The 21,246-nt window shown below is 42.4% G+C and overlaps 1 protein-coding gene across 1 annotated transcript in view; it reads left to right on the forward strand.

Annotated features, from left to right (window-relative positions):
- The window catches only part of EXT1 (exostosin glycosyltransferase 1), a 179,303-nt gene that overhangs the window by 147,746 nt on the left and 10,311 nt on the right, over positions 1-21,246 (forward strand). The window contains exons 2-8 of the mRNA XM_005479554.4: positions 2,604-2,697; positions 5,341-5,448; positions 9,032-9,151; positions 14,580-14,712; positions 16,060-16,178; positions 16,898-16,993; positions 19,940-20,029. Of these exons, the coding sequence (XP_005479611.4) occupies positions 2,604-2,697; positions 5,341-5,448; positions 9,032-9,151; positions 14,580-14,712; positions 16,060-16,178; positions 16,898-16,993; positions 19,940-20,029 (760 nt within the window). The remainder of the gene's footprint in view (positions 1-2,603; positions 2,698-5,340; positions 5,449-9,031; positions 9,152-14,579; positions 14,713-16,059; positions 16,179-16,897; positions 16,994-19,939; positions 20,030-21,246) is intronic.

Below are 21,246 nucleotides of genomic sequence, written 5' to 3' on the forward strand. Positions count from 1 at the left end.
TGTCCTCACCATGGCCTGTGGGCTGGAGTTTCATTTACCAAGTGATGTCTTTTTGTGGCAAAGGTCTCTTCCAAATGCTGCCTGGCAGTCCAAAAAAAAAAAAAAAATGAAATGGTCTCTGCTGCAAGTTTTACTCTGAAATACTGTTTGGTACCTGTACATTATTTCCTCTGTAAGCAATGCCTCCAGTTAGAGAGCTACGCTTGCAGCCTGACAGAAATGTTTGGGGCTGGTTACATGTATTGCACAAAAAGTGTTCCCAAATTTGTATTTAAACATAGTGGGCCATCTTCTGTCTTCCAGTTAAGGCAGAGTGCTCCCTTTGCTTGGCATGCTACCCATGGACTCTTAGGAGTAGAAATAGTACCTCATGTTTGCAGATTTCAAATAGATACTTGATCCCAGAGTGGTCTCTGAGGGGTTTAAAGTGGGCATTGGTCCCTTATCACTGAGCTTAAAGATCCCATTGAGTGACCTTAAAGCATTTTGGTTGAAATTGCAGGGAAATTTGTTCAATAGAATCTCTGCTGCGATTCGTTCACTTCAGCAGCTCTTGATGGATATTACTTTACTCTGGATCTGTTCCTTCTGTTTTTGTGGATCCTCCCTGAAGCAAGTAGTTATTTTGTGCCCATACAAAGTTAGGATGGGGCTTTCTGTGTACTTATGATGTAGATAAATTGCTTGATGACCAGGAACTGTGCTATTACAGACCTCTGCAATAAATCACACGTTAAGTTTTAAAAGGCTCAAAAATAGGAGCAAGATGCTAACTGGTGGAAAATTGAGGTTTTTTGAGGTGGAAAATGGTTAACAAAATCCTCTTATTTTTTTTTTCCCTTTCTAAATCTATCCTAATACCAGCAAGTTAGATATGAAAGAAAAGGTGTCCCGTATAGGATGCCACTGGGATATGAAAGACTCACTTGCAGTGACCTTACTCTCTGCTTTCCTTTCTGTTCTGGTTTTGCCATCAATGTTTTGTGGATAATGTTGCATTCCAGGGTATTAACAGGATTTTACTTTTTTATCTAGCCAATGATTGGGAACTTCTGCCTGGTGTATTCTAGCCCTATAGGGTATTCTATTTTTGGTATTTATTAATTTTGTTGTCCTACAATACACAGTAAAAGCAATGAGCCTCAGACCTCTCAATATGTAAAAAAGAAGTGCTTAAAAATGGCAACTTTTTTAAAAATTTGGGGGTTTTGTATTCCAGTTCTAGTATTTTTTTCCTGTATGCTGTATCAGTGCTGACTGGTGAGCTGGGACATGGCTGCCAATCTCAATCCCACACAGAGAAAAAAAAATAGCTGCCATTCAGATAGAATATGTATATATGTATTTTAACCAAAGTTGAGATAGGATTCAAAAGAAAAAAGGGACTTTGAAGTCTGTTTTGTAGTTTTAATTAATGCAATGAGGGGTTTTATTTTACTCTCAGTGGAGATAATCTTAATCCATTCACAGTGACCTTTTCTTGTGCAAATTAGCTATACACGCTTGTTTAAGCAAATGGGCCTTTGCAAGATGTCTCTTCCTAAAGACAGAGCTTATAATTGAAAATTGGCTTACTCCCATCTGTCTGGCCTGTGTGAGAATACAAACATAGATCCTGACTTCTTTATATGTAAAATACAATCATATATATATATGTATATGTGTGCACATAGACACACATACAAAAAAAATTGCTCTGCCTGCAGGACATGGTGAAATTAGACTATTGGTGTCAAAAAAATTCATTGCGACAAGTTGCTGTCACAATAGCGCCCATGTGCAGAGTCCAGGACATTCTGGAGAGTGGAGGGTGTTCAATCTGGATCTTTTTGACCCAGACAAGGTCAATGCCATTGACAGTGCCATGGGTTTGTCAGAAGTACAATTTGCTAATAACAGGCGGGAAGCTGTTGGCATTTGATGTGTGGTTTTGGTGAATGATTTTGTGGTGGTTGATGTAATTGGGAAAAAAACCCCCGAAGTGTCTATCAGCACTTTAGTTCAGAGAAGCAGGATCATTCCAGCTATGTGATTAATTGCCAAAATCTGGTCATATATTCCTCTCTCCACACTTAACAATAACCACCAAGTGAGTCATTGTATCCCCCCATCCCTTTTTTAGTGCCTGCTTGATAAGGAAATATTTCTTTGGCATAGCTTGAATATTTTTTTGCTTTGTAAAACCTCTTGTGAACACAGTTATGCATGGTTTTGACTGAATCTGAATAGAAATCAGGGTCACAGAAGTACTACAACAATGTTTTGAGTATCAAAATATTTAATGTGAGTTTGTTCTTGGAAGTCATGCACTGTTTATACAGAACTGGCTCATTATTGCGAAGGCAAAATTACTTCCTTCCTTATCAATCTCATTACCACTCTCCCCAGCATTCTCCCAAGTTGCTTGCTCCTGAGGATGAGCAAAAAGGAGCCAGGGAGGAGGCTGACATGCATGGAGGGAGTCAGTTAACCTGGTGCTGAACAGTCTGGGTTGGGGATGATTTTATCCAGATGTATCTCAACAGCTGTTTGCATTTTCACACCCAGTTACTCTAGGACTCACTGCTAATTGAATTTTCTCTTTTCTGCCCTGTTCTTGTTAGGTATGATTACCGTGAAATGCTGCACAATGCCACTTTCTGTCTGGTTCCCCGTGGCCGCAGGCTTGGCTCTTTCAGGTTTTTGGAAGCCTTGCAGGTAAGAGCTGCAGTTTAAAGCAGTGACTTCGCTGGCTGTGATTCAGTGTGCAATAGCAGGGAGGGGGGGAGGAGGGAAATGTGTTTCATTTCCCTAGTGGACAGTAATCCACTTTGCAAAAGCCTCTATTCATACTTCTGGAGCAATTGGCAGCTTCTTCCCAGGAGGGGCTGAGGCACTGAACTCATCTGAAGGTTGGATTGCTCTATCTCCAGGAAAAGGGTTTCCCTGGATGTGGTGAGGCTGAGAGATTGGTTAAGAACAGTATTTTGTCAAGCTATGAGGCTTCCCCTGGGAGACACTGGCCTTCATATGTAAGCCCTGGGGCAGTGAAAATAGCTTTTTGTTTTCACTTAGCCAAAACAGACCTGCTTATGCATTGCCAGTTTTGAGATGGTGCTTGCTGAACATACAGAACATGGCCTGGAGGTGTTAAAGCTTCAGATGGAAGCTTTACATGAAAGTAGACATAAGCTGATCTCAGGGAGTTCGTGTGCTGTCTGGGACAGCACCTGAATATCCTTCACCTTTTAAAAAATTGGTTAGCGTGCTCCCTTTTACTGTGGGCCAGCCACAGAAGGCAATACAAAAGGGCTCTGGAGTTCCTGTGGCCAGGCAGCACAGTGGTCAAGCCTGACCCCTGCCTAGTCCAACTTCTGCCTGTCTGGTAGGGTTTATTTTGGCAAACATCAGCCTAATCCTGGATCTTCAGTCAGGCATAGAGAGCATTTTGTGAGGAGCTGCAGCTTCCCTGTGGACCTGGCATCTGGATTTCCATAGGGGCTGGAGTGGAGAGAAGGAGGTGCTTGGTTTCAGTGAAATGGCAAATGAACACACCTTGCAGGGTCCTGCCTCCAGGAGTTGTTTTGCCATTTGGAAAGTGTCACAGCATTGACAGTAAAGCTGTCAGTGAATGATATCCCATCCCTTTTCATCATCAACCATACAATGTCCCAGCCACTGCTAGAGAGTGTTGTTCACTGCAGTGCTGAGCAGGACTCAGGTACTTAAGTGTAGGTGTATTATGTCATTTTAGAAGCGCAGAGTACCCAGAAACCCTTCTGGCTTTCTGCTGCTTCTCCAGAAGGACTCCAGTACATCCTGTGTCATGTCCGCCCACCTTTGATGGGTTTTTTGGATACCCTACATGCCTTGGACACATAGGTGTAATCACTGAACCCCACATCTGCAATCAAATTTGAGATCCAAGTTCTGGACTGTCACTTGCCTCTTTCTCCTACTAAAGAGAAGATTAATAGCCTGAAAAGTGCTGTTTTCTCTCCAATCTCTTCAGAGGAAGAAGTGGGACTGTCTTGTATGAGATGACAAGTCACTTCAGATCCTCCTGAAGAGCACTCCTCAGCTCTTCTCTCATCTTGGCTCAAAGTCATGCAGCTTCTGTTAAATACATCATCTCAGGAGGGGAAAGCAAGGGTTGTACCTGACTGCACAGCACTTGTGGGCTCCTGGTCAGTGATAAAATGTAGGCAACTGTGGATTTCGATATCAGGCCAGCAGCAGTATTCACCAATAGTGATGTATTCCCAGTTTCTGTCTGGATCCAGGTGATGTTGAAAGTCTTAGTGCAATGTTTTAAACGTGAAAACACATTACTAAGTGTTTTTAGTTGGCTTTTTTATGCATTGATGTAATTCCTTACAGAAGATCACAGTTGTTTACACATAATAATCACTGCTGTAATGTAGACTTGACCAGTCTGAGATGCTCTGCATGATGCATCTTACCAAGGAAGGTACAGCAGTCTGAAAGATTCCCCTTTATACCATCTTTTGGAAGGCCTGAACCCTAGTCTGGAGCAAACTCAGAACACTTAAGCTTGGTTTGATCCAAAAGAAACTGAACCAGAGCACAGGTTTGATAAAAATCCTCTGGTACTAGGTTATTTCATCTCATCAGAAGGTGTTTGGTTTGGATCCTTGTTGAAATTGAGCTGACCAGAACATAGAGGTGATTATTTGTTTATGGAAATACTGACCAATTTGCTAAGTATTCACAAACTGCCCGTGCAGAAGAACTGGTAAAACTCACAAAAGTTTAATTAGTTTACACAGATCATACTGGTAAGAAATGGATACTAAATGTGTATGGGTTTTTTTTGTTTGTTTTGGGACATACAACAATTCTTTTTTTTGTAGACAGGTGATGACAGACGAGTTGTATTTGTGCAGTTGCCTCTATTTGGAAAGTTGATACCAAACAGGATAGAGAATTTACTCCTTCATGGGAAAGGTGGTGAGGAGTTAAATACGATCTGTATTTTCTGTAGGGTTGTCACTAACGTACCATAAAACTGGGGAAGTTGCTACTTGCTAAGTGGTTCACAAAGCAGCAAGGAAGGCCATAATTTTGTATTAAATTCTCCAGTGTCCCATCTGCTGCACTGAACAGTTCTGCCCTTGTCTGGCAGCATAAGCACCAGATTGCAAATACCACTGTCCATGCAAAGCCCACCTTTCAGTGCATATGAATGAGCCCAAAATGGAAAACTGTAAACACTTGGGCTGCCCTGCTGTGGTTTCTGGTGCTCTTTGCCATGTTGCCTCACCTGAGCTGGTGCAGAGAGGGGGTCAGGGTGCTGGTGGAGAGCTGGGACTGCTGCTGACGGTAGCTCTGTGCCCACAGGCCGCCTGCGTCCCGGTCATGCTCAGCAATGGATGGGAGCTGCCGTTCTCGGAAGTGATTGATTGGAACCAAGCTGCCATCATCGGCGATGAGAGATTGTTATTACAGGTAAGGAACAGACCACAGCCTTCACTTGATCATTGCTGCCACCATCTCAATGGACAGGGAAGATGAATCCAAAAGGTCAGGGTTGTAAAAGATTCTTTTATCATGAAGGGACTGTCTGTGTCAGGCTGGCTGTGAGCTCATTTAATATGACATTATTTGACCTGAAGGTCATTGCAGCCACCAGGCCAAATTCTTAAGTACAGGAGATTTTTATTTTTGCGAAGAGCATGAAACCTCTTCTGGTGTGGAGCACTTGGATGCCAATCTGAGGTAGACCTGTCCAGGTACTGGGATGAAATGGGAAAACATTTGAGGGTTGATTCTGCCCCAGTCCTTAAAAAATAGTTTATCCTCAGGGGTATCCTCAGGAAAGCAGGTATTTTCTCAGGCAGGAGTTATCATCTAACAATTTGATGAGAAGCACAATCTCTCCCCTTTCTGATATGTGGACCATGTAGCATTGCTTTTTGAAGCAGTGTTCCTGTCACTTATAGTTAATCTTGAGGTCATAGAACAAAAATGGGCTGAGAAGTTACAAATTCCCTGCTACTTCCAGCATCTGCTTTGGTTTTAAATGCAGTATGGTTGTTTTGTTTTTTTTAGCTATGTTAGTGGGTATTATAGTTCAAATATATTCTGTAAATTCTGCAGAAACGTTCCCGTTAGAAGTTCTTGGAAAATTGTTTTTTCTAAAGTGCCATTGTCCAGCATAAGGCTGAGATCTACAAGATCTGGAATAAGCACAAAGTAGCCACTAAGAGCAATATTTTTTTTTTTTGATCCTTGAATTTAGAGTCCTCCACAGGGAGAAGCCCTCAAAGGTACAGGTGTGGTGGCACCCCAAAACAAAGTATCTTTGCCATGTCATCACTTGGCTGTTTACTTGTCTAAGGAAGTAAATATTTGTGAAGAGCTGGCCTAGCAAGACTTGCATGGAGTGCCTATTCTACTTAATGTCATACAAGCTGCAAATATAAAAGGGCCATTTGATTTTTGCTTCTGTGGACAGCACATTTTTTCTGAGCAAAATTATGTCTCTCTTTAAATAACAATAATTTGCTGATCTTCATGTTTTCCGGTAACGTGCCATTCGTTCACTTCACACAGCTGCTTCCATATTGAACAGCTACTGCTCTGTTATTAACAGTGTTTTTAAAGAGCTGGCAGAGGGCCTGAATGTCTGCTCTGGGAAATGTTTTTGTTATGTTACAGTTTTTCATTTCCTGTTTGAGAGCAACTCGGATGTTTTTATTTGCATATTCTCCTCATCATAGTGCTGGGAGCTTTTCTGCATTTATTTGTGCAGGGTGGTTTTTCCCTCCCCCCTATTCATAGCTGAAATGACCTTTTATTAAAGTTCTAATAATTCCAATGTAATCATGCTGGATTTGTATTAATACATCATTTTCCCCACCTGTCTTTCTGGACAAGTAGATTAATAGGCAAATGCATTTAAAATGGGAACTCTGATTTTTCTTTCCAGCTGTTGTAACAGAGCCTCCATCAAGGCTCTTTTTAACCTTGACACTGTGTTTGCTGGTGCTCAGGAGTCTGGTATGGTGTGTAAAATGATAACTTTGTGCAGTAACCTTCATAGTCAGAGCAGCATTCCCTTTCATAAGATGTAGTGGGGATTGAGTATTGATTTTATGGGTGAATTACACATGTGTGCATACACACTACACAAGGTTGCACATACTGCATTAAATGTTTATTGAGAAAATGCTGTATGGCCACTAAGAAGTGACTTTAATCTTGTCTTTGCTACTGATAATGTTTCTGGGTGTGACTAATACACATCTGTGCAGCCAGTACAGGTAATGTTTATTATCCTTCTGCTTATTGTAGCACATCATGAATAGTGATGTGATCTCTTAGACATGTGTCAATACATGTTTTCAGGTTCTGTCTTTACTTTTGCAAGGGAGTATTTTACCTTAAGACTTATCTTTTACTTAAAGGGCCTATAGGGGAGGGAAATATAGCAGCATCTTGGGCAATCTGACCATTTTCTTCTGCTCCACCTTGCTGCAGTGCTAACTCTCTCATAAGTCCAAATTCTGTATTATGTTAGTGTCTCTAAGATGATGGTCTAAGAGTTGAAGGGCTGAGAGAGCAAACACTGGCCCATCCAACACTGCACCCAGTGGAGCCATGGGCAAAGTGTCCAGACCTGGTTGCAAACTCTGCAAGTAAAGAATTTGGTGGTTCTTGTAAAAATTTTTTACATGTAAATTTTTAAAGTTGCAAATTTTCTTCAGGAAAGAGGTTTCATGGGAAATAATTTGATTTGGGAACACATGAAAGCAAATAATGATCGCCAGCTCTTCTCAGGATATTTTAGGAATAAGCAGAGTGTATTTTGATCAGGAAAGGGTTGAATGGGGTGGCATGCAGGCAAACTTCAGAATAAGCTGGAATGCATAATGACACAATCACTCACTTTTGTGATTTCTAACTGAAATCACAGAATTGTTTAAGCTGGAAAAGACCTTTAAGCTCATCGAGACCAACCACTAAATTATGCCAACTTGTCAGATACTGACTTCTCATAAATCTTTTACCTGAGTCATTAGTTTTAAAAGCAAATACCTGGGCTCTGTGTGTGTGAACACAACTGTTCATTTCTAGAGAAAGATGATCACAAAGCAGCAGCATATTCTAAATGCCTTTCTAGTGCTGTGGGTAGCTCTCATCACTGAAGCAAATGTCAATCCCCTTGATAATGTAAATCCCCTTGATAATGTCACTTTGCATTGTCCAAGTTGTACTGGAGGCCTTGGTCGATGTCCTGAGTTAAAAAATGGCATATACAGATCTTAGTTTTGAGAAGAACATGGGGATGGTGAGAGATGTAGACATGAAGCCCTTCCCTTCTGATGTAGTGAGCAGTTATAGTTTCTTAATAGAAAAATGCTGTAGCAGGACTATTTAGGGTTTATTTGTAAGACTTATACAACAATTCATGTGTAGATTGTGGAAAAAGGGCAAAGATGAGCACTGTTTTCCCTTGTGAATAACCGATGTTGTGGAAGATGTTATTCTTTCCATCTAAGGTAATTACTAAAGTGCAATTTGATCCATGGGCTCCCAAAAAGTGGAGTCTTACTTAAGTGGAGACTTACTTAAGGTGTTTTCCTTAGGACACTTAGTGTTGCCATGCTGTGGTAAATGCAGTTCCAGATCCCATTAATATACTTGGAATGTGGGGATTATTGTTGAACTCTCAGCCCCTGCAGGTACTAGGTTGTTAAAATGCTAGTCCATGAAGAGTTTTGTGGGATGAAAATCACGAGGGCTGCATGGAGGGGCTCCTTACTATGCCACACACCACTCATTACCATAAACAATCAAAAACTAAAAGCAGATTAAAAAATTAATATATTCAATATCAGAGGTTATAAAGGGTTGCGTCTCATTTGTTTTACATCCAGGCTTTAACTGTTGACACACATCTCCACTGGACTGGAGTGCTGAAGCTGTACAACCTGCTAATGGAGGAGAGGGCTTGTCAGCAGCATATTAATTTGATGAGATTGTGTTGTTTCTAAAGCTTCTGACTATATTATATCCTGTATTACAGATTCCTTCTACAATCAGGTCTATCCATCAGGATAAAATCCTAGCACTTAGACAGCAGACACAGTTCTTGTGGGAGGCTTATTTTTCTTCAGTTGAGAAGATTGTATTGACTACACTAGAGGTGAGTAAAAATTGTCTGAGACCTTGCCAAGCAGTGAGATTTCTGTACCTGTCCAACTGCTCCTGTCCTCAGCTGGCTTCAGACCTTGGTTTTCATGACATGCAATTGGTCACTGGGAAAAAAGCTCAGCATCTTGATGAATTTTCTCCCCCCTAAGGAAATACTTTCTTCATTATCGGAATCCACATTAGAAAACTGACACGGTGAAAAATGGGAGCTACCCAACACATGGAAAAGTTGTCATGTGTGATCTTGACTTTGCAAGGCTTTATGGCTTATGAATCACTATCCTTGTCATTGGTAGTAAATGTATTTCTTAAGAAACCTTTCTGGAATTCTTTTTGGAAAAAAAGAGCTACTGTAGAGCTCTTCCTTGACCATTCCTTAACATTTTGAGGTTTCATGATGGGGGCATTGATCTGGCTTGAAAAAGGGGGGATTGTAAATGCTGTGTGTTATCTTCACACACAGGAGAAGGGAAAGGCCTGATCATTCTTATAAATTATTAATAGACAATCATAATTAGACTGCTATTAAAAGAGGAGACAGATGATCTCAAATGTGGAGAGAATCCTTTCTGAATTGAAAGACAGGGGAAAGATGAAAGGCTCTTCAGAAGTAGGGCCCAAGCTGCAATTTCAAAAGCAGGTTTCTTTTCTAACTGTTTTGCAATTTTTCACATAAATTTTTGACACATTTGTACCACTGAAAGGGTCTCACTTTGTAGGTGCAAATGCATTCGTCTTATGCTAATGCTTCTGCAATTGCACGTGTCTTTGTGCGCAGTTGAAATGCACAGTTGTTAAGGCTCCACATTTCCTGCTGTACCTGCTTCTCCCTGAAAACTGCAAATGAGTGCCCATGGCTGATCAATCTCCAGCTGCTGCAAAGCAGTCCCTTGGATTTTTCCATGCCAGTGAAGAAAATCAGGCAGGGAACATTTGCAGAGCCCCTGGCATAGCCATCCTCACAGTGTTCCCATTGCCCTCAGAAGAGCATGTCTTCATCTGTGCTACCTGTTGGGAACTGCTCTTCATCCTCAAACTCCTCATGAGCACTGATGAGGTAGTGATAATTACCACAGCCCACACCAGGATCAGACAAAGGTGGAAGACCATGTGCCATTGCTCACAGTTTAATTAAGCCTCCCAGAAGTGCTCCCAGGGTCCATCAGGTGCCTCAGGCATCCTCTGCCTTCCCTGCATGTGCCGTCTTGTTGGTAGGGGTTGCTAAAAGGACAGGGGCACATGGCTGTTCCCACTGCCCCTCTCCTGCCTGTGCTGGCCCTGGACTCCAGGGCACATAAAACCTGCAGCTCCCACAGCCTTGGTGTCCATCACATCAAGTTCCAGTGCGCACACATGCGTCTGTGGTGCTGCTTTGGGACACATTGGTCCATGTGGCTTCAGGAGCCCAAGGGACAGCAAAACCTCTAAAGCTAAAGCAGATGGGTAACCAGCAAGCTGAAGTTTCTGCTCAGAGCAGAAAAATCAAAGTCAAGACAAAAGTCTTCCCAGAAGATTTAGTTTAATGAACCAATTAATGTATGCCTGGTGTTGATGTTCTGGGTTTTTTCATCTGTTTGGGAGACCAATTTTGGTTTGAGATTTTGTTGTTGTTCTTGTTGTTTTTTAATTCAGGACTCAAGCTTTTGAGACAGCTAAGAGGAATTATTTTCTTTTCACTCATTTCACATTTCAACTTGCCTAAGTAAAGTCCCATGTTAACTTTCCTTAGGAAAGGATTAATACAGCTGAGAGTGACTTTTGTTGTCTGAAACCTGCAAGCAAGCAGTATATCCTCTTCGTAAAATCTAATGCCTGGAAGTAAATTCCTAGCAGGATTTTTTTTTGTATGTGGATGTAATCCATCTTCTGTTGTAATACTGTTGTGTCACAGTGCTCTGATGTTTCCAGATATCATCAGAATAATCACTTGCCCACTAACTGCAGTGCCAGTGTATGTCCCTGTCTGAGGATATCAGCACAGAAAAAGTCTTCACCAAATCAGATGTCTGCAAGGACATCACAGCCCTTTATTCTGCACACCTCTGGAAACATTAAACATTTTAAGTTCCTTGATCATCTCACAGCATTTGGTGGCTGTTGTGGTTCAACTCCAGCCAGCAGCCAAGCCCCAGGCAGTTGCTCACTCACTCTCCCACCAGTGGGGTCAGGGAGGAAGCTGGAAGGGTGAAAGCCAGAACACTCATGGGTTGAGATAAATACAGTTTAGTAGGGAAAGCAAAAGCTACATAAAAGATGAAGTAAAACAAGGAATTAAGACACTGCTTCCCACTGGCAGGCAGGTGTTCAGTCATCTCCAGGAGAGCAGGGCACCATCACGTGTAATGGTGACTTGAGGAAACAAACACAATCACTCCAAATGTCTTCCTCTTCCTCCTTCTTCCCCTCACTTTATATCCTGAGCATGATGTCATTTGGTCTGGAATTTCCCTTAGGCCAGTTTGGGTCACCCATGGTGGCTGTGTCTCCTCCCAGCCTCCCAGGCACCCCCAATTTCCTCGACACTGTGGCTGTATGAAAAGCAGAAAAGGCCTTGGCTCTGTGCAAGCCCTGCTCAGCAATAACAAAAACCTCTCTACAGTGTTAACCCTGTGTTTAGCACAATTCCAAACCACAGCTCCATAGCAGCCACTGTGAAGAAAATGAACTATACCCCAACACAGTGGCCTAAGCCAACCAGCTGATAGCCCAAAATAAGATGTTTGGATAATTTGGCCAGCACCCATTTGGCAGGCACAGAGGAGGTGCCCGGTATCTTGGACAAGGTGTGGGTTAGGCAGTGATGCTCACCAGTGTCTGCTGCAGGCTGGTGAGGGGGAGCTCTGGCAGTGCAGCAGTGGCTGCTGCAGGCACCATTGGACGTTTGCTCCAGCATATCTGCACTTCTTCAGCTTCATCTTCTCTTAAAGCAAACCCAAAACATCCCTGCGCTGCATCCCCAGTCCTCCACTCAGGAAAAGGAGGAGAGAGGGGCAGCACAAAGTACAGAAAATAAATGCTGGGTGCTTGGCTAGGGCCTTTTGAAAAGCAGCAATGATTAGGGCAATATGTGAACTTTTTGAAGTGTGAGGATGAGGGAGACAAAAATATTGGACTATTAATGCATTCCAAAAAGAAGAAGGAGATCTTGCCAGAGATCCTAACTCCTTTCTTTTATTAAACTTCTTGTCATGCCTCATCATTGGAGAGACCAGGTAAATGCTGTCTCTGCAATATGTGCAACACTGTACACTCTACATTTTAATTCCTTGTGTCCTCCATGTTATTTTTTTTAGACTTTTTAGTTCTCTTTCTGCCAGGTTTTCCCCCTCTGTCCTGATAGCTAGGTTGCATATGTAGGCCCAGGAGAGTGCACTTTTTCCTGTGGTGCACCACGTCAGCATCTCCCCAGGAGGATGCAGGAGCCCTCAGGTGAGGTTGGGGAGGCTGAGGGGCTCCCAGGCAGCCGCAGCTGCTGTGGCACCGGGGCTGGAGCTGCGCCGGCTCCGGGCGCGGAACACGAGCCTCGTGTTTGCCCCGCAGCCTTGCTGGCTGCCAGTGCCCAGAAAACTCCTCTGCCTGGGTAAACCTCCTGGCCAGGTAAATTTACAGACTTCTACTTGTCCAATTCTGCCCCAGTTCTGAGACAGCAAGAGGGAGGAGCTGCAGTATTTATGCTTTGTGGTAAGCACTCAAAAATAAATACTTTCCAGGTTCGCTCTTGTTTAGTGGCATAACTTGCAGTTGGGTAAACAACAGTCATTGTGTTTTTTCCTATCCCCACTGCCATGTGGGAGATCTGACAACTGATACCCTCACTTCTCAACTAGAAATATTCACATACATTCTTGTCAGTGATGGCATTACAGTCCTAAGTCTGTTATTCCAAAACAAAAAGTTAAATTAACTTACTCATGTGAGTGAATTACTGCATATTAGCTATGGTAATTGGCTGTAGGCAAAATTCAGAAAAGCATGCATTTAACATCTGCCCCAGTTTAGCAGTACATGTATTGCCACCAGCAGTGGATTGTCTAACACAATGTAACTGGTGTTTTAATCTTTTCTTGTCATGGCAATCAAAAATTCCAGGAAAATGGCTGCTTGTGGCAATACTTATTCATGTATTGACCAAATGTCCCTGAACTTAGGAGTTTACAGAGATTTTAGCTTGCTTAGAGTGCAGCAGCTGCTTTTGTTCTTCTTGTGGTGGGTCTCTTTGCTTGTTTTTTGGTTTTCCTACACTTCAGTCCAGCTTCAGAGACATGAACTTTCACCCAGATATGTCTGTGTTAAGGCCAGAGACATTGGGTGAGAACAACCAACATGTTCTTGGCACTCAAGCCCTGTGCACTTCAAAAACTGCCAGATACATGGAAACCTCCTTGGAAGATAACAAAAGATGAGCTGCAGAAGAGGGCAGAGCATTCCTGCTTAGCCAGCTTGGGAGAAAATTCATCCTTCACCACCCACTGGCCCTTTGCAGCATTCCATCTCCAGACCTGCTAACTTCTAATGCTCCAAGGGAAAGCAAATCTGTAAGAATATGTGGCTCAAGAGTGTACTGCACTTAGAAAGTTGCACCTTCTTTGGAGGCTGAATTTGTCCTATTAGAGATTCCCACCACTGAATCTTGTTATGCCTTTGCAGGAAGTTTAAAGGATTTCCCATCAGTGTAAGAACCACTCTTGTTCCTGCAATCAGGCATCCCATGCGAAGCAACTGTAATTTCATAAATACACACTAATTGTATGGCCTGGTATTATTTTTTCTTTTTTTGCTTGCGGTATTCTAGGTGATAAAGTAGATGACATAGCAATCTGATCTGACCTCAAAAATCTAAGAATCTCTGGTTTTGGCACCCTATAGAGTCAGGCAGTAGTTGGGAAAAGATCATGTTTCATCCAATGAGGAACTGTTGCAGAACTGAGATGTGGAATCAGTGATGCATCTGAATGCTAATATCCCTTTATAATTAAGAAAAAATTAATAATTAGTGCAGCCTGATTTGCTGAAAGTCTTTTTGGTTTTGAATACTCTCCTTATCTCCTAATATTATCTGGCTTTTAATGCCATCTTCAAATAATTGTCTTCTGTGAGTTTTGGATAGTAAAGCTGACAATGAACTAATCAGGCTTACAACTGCTAAGATACTCAAATAGACAAAATATTTGACTTGAATTATAAAAAGCAATAAATTGTATGGTCCCTGTGTCCAGAGAGACTAATCAGGTGCTCTAAAACCTATGGCACAAAGTCTGAGCTGCTGAAGTGGTGTCAGAGTGTGCAGGAGGAGGGTCTAGTAATTTGTGTGCCTCAGCTTTTTGCAGAATGGGTGATGATTCCAGTCAGCTGGAGTCCCTGAAGCTTCTACCAGTGACTATGACAGTCTATTTAAAATCATTATTTCTCTTGTTTTCCAGATTATTCAGGACAGAATATTTAAGCACATATCACGTAACAGCTTAATATGGAACAAACATCCTGGAGGGTTATTTGTACTGCCACAATATTCCTCATATCTGGGAGATTTTCCTTACTACTATGCTAATCTTGGTGAGTGAATCCTTGCTATAATGTAGTAACATCTGGAATTTCTAGTGGAATTTTGAAGTTTTGTCTTTGAGTAGCATGTGCCAAGTGACTTACCATTCATTTCTAGTTAATGATGCCTTTCATTTATCCTGTCTCAGTCTTCACTGCCCACTGTAGACTGTAACATCTGACTCATCAACATGCATCATGTGCCTCTTGCTTGCAGAGATTGTTTAAAAAAAAAAAGTATGTTCCCTCATACTTTTCAGTTGCTGGTAATTAATGCCTGAGTTGCTGACCCATTCATGGCCTGAGGGGACATAAGAGGAATAGCTTTTTGCTTTCTGTGTTTATTTCTGCTTGGCAAATTGGGAAAGTGGTAATTTACCCATGACACTTTTTATTGGAGTGCACACTTGGTATGGATTTACTCTGCATACCATGTGTCTTCATATGAATCCCACTAGAAGGAAGTAATAGAGCTTAGGTTCATGGCTTTTTCCTGAAGCAGAGCTTGAACAATGAGTTCTGCAGGCGAATGTGCCTCCAGGCTGAAGGGATTCTGCTTACCAGACTGCTGCTACTTTTGGCTCAGCCTCTGCCATCCCACTTGTGTGGATCTGTACTGCTCACCTGCTAAAAATTGACAGTTACTGTGTTAAAAAAGGGAGAAGAAGGTTTCTGTGCTAATTCTGATGAAAAACAACTATGACCCCCACACTGATGAATTTAGATAAGGTTGAGAGCAGTAAGGAAGGGTAGGCACCAGTAGGATGTGTTATTCCTGGCAAAAAAGGAAATCATAGCGAGACAAAAATTTAAAAATGGAAGGCAAGGATGCAAGCAGAATTATCAGCTCAGGATGTAATTGAAGATTCATGTGGATAGGAATCAACCCAGAAAGAGCAAAAATCTGACACAGGCTGTAATGGAACTGAGGAAAATGAATAAGCTCCTGGAATTTGTGGAGATAATCTGTAAAAAAACATCAAGCATCCAGAGCCAGGCAGCAAAACAGAGCCTGTGTTGAGAAAGACATTTGGCTGAACAAACTAGATGTCAATATTGTGGGACAAACTGGATGAAAAAGAGAGATAACAGAACATCTGTGGAAAGAGTGAGTAAGAAAAGGAAATAATTGTTTTGGAGTCCGGTATTTCAGAGTGGATGTTAAAGGTGCAGAGTGGGAGTTAAAGGGAAGTGTGATCTCCTCTGAAGCATCTGGTATCTGAGAGGAAGGGAGATGACCTAAAAAAACCTGGCAAGGTTTGCATTAAGTGCAGATTGTTTTTTCCATCCCCAAAGTCCTTTAATCTGTAATAACTGGGGCGATTTTGTCTTTACTGAACATGTCTCTCTTCACTTCAGGTCTGAAGCCTCTTTCCACATTCACTGCCGTTATCCACGCAGTTACTCCCCTGGTTTCCCAATCTCAGCCTGTGCTGAAACTCCTGGTTGCTGTAGCCAAGTCCCAGTACTGTGCACAGGTAAGCAGCACTGTTTGGCTGTCAGTCACAGCAGAGACAAACCACTCTGCCAGGAATGTGGAGCCTTGTGAGTCAGCCCTGTTTCAGCCCTCTGTTTCAATTCTGATGTTTCTTTCCTCTGAGATTTCTATGGTCTATGACCTACATGCATGGGAAATAAAAATTCTGAGTATAATGGGAGTGGAATAGAGATAGTAATTAAACTCATTGTTACATGAGACAGGTAAAGTAATGAGCGCACTTTCAAGACCAGCATTGTGTGTGCTGCAAACTGCACAAGGATGCCTATGCCTCAAGAGCTGTTACGTGATCTTCCTTCCTTCTGCTGTGACTTTTAATCTCATTAGTGCCAGGATTTTGGCTTCTCTAAATAAAACCCTGGGGAGTTCAGTAGGAGCACCCTCTTGCAGTGGAGTGTCACAAGCAGTTTTGCCTTTAATGAGAGCCACAGTAAATCAGTCACATCTGTATCATATGGCTGAGACAGCGACTTCCAAGTTCCTGCCCATCCTATATTTACCTGAGAGGATATATATTGTAAGCAGTTGGATTGGGCTAAATCAATGTAGGAAGTGTTATTTTTATGCAGATTTGTTACATTGCTTTGGATTTTGAAAATCCTAACTTGAATCTAACACGTCTGTCTGGAAATCTGAAACCTTAGAATATGGGCTGCGTTGCCGCAAGGTCTTTGATCATGGTCCAATATTCTCTTTCAGATTATTGTTTTATGGAATTGTGATAAACCCCTCCCAGCCAAACACCGCTGGCCTGCCACTTCTGTGCCTGTCATAGTCATTGAAGGAGAAAGCAAGGTAGGTGGAGAGGAGCATGGTGAAAGGTTGCCTGCATTCTCTGATGGGACGGGAATTTAGTTTTGCAGCGCCTTTGGTGAAAGCTTTGTAGTTCCCAACAAAATGACAGCTCCCTTCTATTCCTTGGCCTTTTGTACCAGCTTAGTTGGAGATTCGTGTTTCATGCATGGGCCCTGTGCACTCAGAAATCATCAGCATGACAATTAATGCCCTGAATCGGAGATTCACAGGTGGGACTCAGTTTTGAAATGTGACCCCAGCAGCAGAAAGGGCTGACCCCATCGTTGGAGATTCCATCTCTCTGCAGGTGCATGAAAGTAGTGATGCAGCTGCACTCCTTGAGTCTGAGAAGTCACATGCAAGACTTGGGGGTCAGCTATGGACTCAAAAGCAGAGTTAAAAATGAGAAATTGCCTTTGAAAAGTATCTTCTTTTATGGTACTTGAGAGGTACTGCTGTCATCAAAAAAAAAAAGAAGGGTCTTGGAACACTTGTGTGGGAATAAAATCACCATGTCATCTCTTGCTGTGCAACACACATGTCTTGTTTGTACTTTCACAAAGTGAAAATAGATGCCATCAGATGAGAAAAGACTCACTTAAGTGGATGAATCCTTTCCCAATGCAGGCCTGAGAGGAGCAGGACTTCTTACTTCTAGAATCTGAAACAGATTTGAGCTGGACCTCTCTGCAGTCTCTGTCAGCTGGCTCCACAGCTCTGTGTTGGCAAAGGAAACTTTTAGTTGCTTTGCCTGTACAATCCTATTTTGAATGTGTAATTTTGTCTTTTCTCCTCATCATGTTAACAAGACCCTGCAAGGTTGGCAGCTAAAGGCTCTGACCTTAGCTAGCCACATAAACAGTATCAGGAGAATTGCTGCAGGGCCAAGAAAGGTTGTAGAGATTTCTGAGACTTTTGAATGTTCTGAGTGTTTTTATTTTCTTTTTCTAAAACTAGCAGAGGTGAGATAGAGGAGAAATCTCTGACCAGTACTATAATGTTTGTAGAAATTGGCCCCAGGCACTGTTTAGATTACAAATGAGTCTCCTGAGTACATAAAGGTGTGTTTATAGTGGACAGTCTCTTCCCTCTAATATCCCAGCATATGCCAAATGGCTTCTTATGTGCAAAGCTGGTTTTTTGGACCGAGTTTGCAGAGCCAGAGCAACACAGTTCAAAAGTTGCACAAAGAAACTGCTTTTCATCTCCAAACTTGGCCAAGGCCTGCTGACAGGCACCAGTACTCCATGCAGCTGATCATGGTGGTCTGCCTTTACCAAACCTTCACTCTTCCCTTGAAATCAAATATTATAACACCCATTTTACAAAATGGTACTTTAGCTATTAAAAAATACGTGGCAAGTCCTGACTGCTGTACTACTTAAAATTTTTGCACAGTCTGTAAAATATTAGGGATGAGAATATGGGTGTCCTGCTGCTGCTTGCTCTGCTTCATCTTAGTGTAAGCAGAGCAAAACCCTCAGCCCCAGGCACATCACCTCTTCATCATAGCCCTGCCTCCCTGCACCAAGGCCATCACAGTGATGAAGGAGTGCTCTCCAGACAGACATTGTGGACATCTTGATTATAGAGACAGATCTTTCTCTGAATAAGGGCATAGATTCCAAAGACCTGTTCCCAAACAGGTTGCAGGGGATGTAGAACTGACCATGTCAATTAGGAGGGTTGTGTAAAACTTCTCCATGTCCCTGTTTCTGTACAGTGGATTCCTCTTACTGGGCTTGACCTTTGAAGTTTTTTCTTGGCATAGTAAATTGGTAGAGAAGTCTAGTAATTAACCAGGCTGTTTGTCTTAGTAAATGAGGGAAACAAACTGTTGTGTCCTTGTTATTCTTCATGAGTTCTCAAAAGGTGCTATTTAGTGTGATAAAGAAACCATATGGATTTTCATTTCTTGCTGTTATCTTTTTGATCCAGCTTTCCCATCTATTTCCTATTACTTTGAGGACTGTCTGCTGTATCTTTAAAAAGCTTATTCTGTGTATAGGTTTTTTATATATAGAATGGTGTGAGTTGAAAGGACTTTAAAGACTATCCAGTGCCACCCCCTCTGCCATGGACCAAGAAACCTCTCTCTAGACCAGGTTGCTCAGAGCCCTGTGCAGCCTTGAGCACTCCCAGGGATAGGGCATCCACAATTTCTCTGGGCAACCTGTTACAGTGCCTCACCACCCTCACAGAAAAGATTTTTTTCCTAATACCTAATCTAAACCTCCTCTCTGTCAGTTTGAATTCATTCCCCCTTGTGCTGTCTCTACATGCTCTTATAAAACGTCCCTCTCCATCTTTCTTTCAGGCTCCCTGCAGGTACTGGAAGGCCATTTAAGAATGTGACTTCTTAAAATGCTACAATACCTATATAATTCTTCATGCAGATAAAGCTTGATTTGAGCTTTAAAAGCCTGAGTTCTTTAGTATGTTCTCCTTTTCTGATGGAGAATGTTGCACCATCCTGGTAGTATTACATCCTTCACACACAGCCTGGGCTGTTTGGTTTCCCAGCTGTGCAAGCTTATGAAGGCTGCAAAGTCCTTCTCAGCGTTCATTACCTCTGATCCTCACACCCTGTAGGAGAGCAGAGGGACAGTCCTAGCCACCAGGGAAAATATCCTCCACAAAGAAGCTGTAGGCACATCTAATTATCAGTACAGACCAGTGCTGTTTGTCACTAAAGAAAAGCAGCCTGCTGCAAAGAGGGAAGTCTGTTCAGAAATTACTCCTCAGATAGAAGGTAGAGGCTGACTGCTGGAGTGACAAAAATGACACTCCTTCACTTTTGAGCTGAAGGGTCCTTTCCATCAGACAGAAATATGCCACCTACCTCGGACAAAAGGAAATAAGAGTGAGGAATAAAATTATTTGCCTTGGAAATGAGTCCTTCAAGTGATTTTTATTTCCTCCCCTTCCTGCCTTGAATACATACAGGTTATGAGCAGTCGCTTCCTACCCTACGACAACATCGTGACAGACGCAGTGCTGAGCCTGGATGAGGACACCGTGCTTTCAACCACTGAGGTAAGTACGGGTCTCTGGGACTCTGCTCGGCTCCTGGGCTCAGCTGAGCACAGCAGGTTTGCTCTTGCCATTGCCAGTGAGCAAATGTTACAAGATTTCCGTCTGCACTGCTCAGATTTAGGGTGTTGCACTTGTTTCAGCAGCCCTGCCACTGCTTGCCATCAGAGGAGCTTTTGCCCTGGTTAATTGGCTCATCATTAGCATATGGTGCTTCCGTTCTTTATTATTTTAGTAACATAGCTGCAGGCGGGTGTAGGCAGCCGAGAGCAGTCAGCTTTAATATTCTGCTCTCACTTTTGTGACTGGGGTGGCTTATCCCCCCACAGTATCAGTAGAGGGGGAAGGCTTGTCAGCAGAGAGGGACTGCTATCACTCCAAAATACAGCATTGCCACCCTGGTGCAGATTTCACTGAGGAACGCTCCTTCTCCATTGTGTCAGCCCATAAAATTGGAGTTCTTTGCTAGTTTAGGTGCTTGAGTGTCTGTGCCAAGAGCAAGATAGCACTAAGAAAAGAAAAATACTGTAGAAAACCAATTTTTACAACTGGGATGAGTATTGATTTCTAGAACCTCTTCCTGAGAACCACAAGGGAAACCGATGACAGTTTATATAGAGTGCAATATTTGGGAAATACATTATTAATGATGGCCAGGGAATAGCTTGAAAAACTCGATTTTCTTTTGTTTTCCCTTTTTTCCTCCATGTCCATGGTCATTCTGCTCTCCCCACTTCACCTACATAAAAATGCATTTCTCTCAGTGATGAGGATCTTTCAGTGATGCTGCCAGTACTTATATGTCAGTGAAGAAGTGTGTAACATTAGTCTTCAGTCACTGCTATATACCCTAAGATGTCACTGAATTTGTTCTAAATGGATGAGATTGCAACTGCTCTTGTCCCCTGTACAGATGTTGTGCTGTGGTTAGACTGCCGAAGAAATAGCCTTGGTAGCCCTCTTTTACTTCAAAAATGAAAGAAATAGTTGACATTGAACCTGTTTGATGCCAGTGTTACACCTTGGCAGTTTCTGCTAGATGAGGAAGAATATGGCCGCTGCCAAACCACTTGTGTGCAAAGCCCTGCACAGCCCAAAGAAACCCCAAAGCAATAAAAGACATTTCTCCTTGAGCTGGACTTCCTAAGCAGGTTGTTGCTCAGGATGAAGGGTCCCATCTCAGCTGCCCTGGGGATCATGGTAATACTTCTAAGGTACTT

This window comes from Zonotrichia albicollis, chromosome 1 (assembly GCF_047830755.1).
Source record: "Zonotrichia albicollis isolate bZonAlb1 chromosome 1, bZonAlb1.hap1, whole genome shotgun sequence".
NCBI classification, from domain to species: Eukaryota; Metazoa; Chordata; class Aves; order Passeriformes; family Passerellidae; genus Zonotrichia; species Zonotrichia albicollis.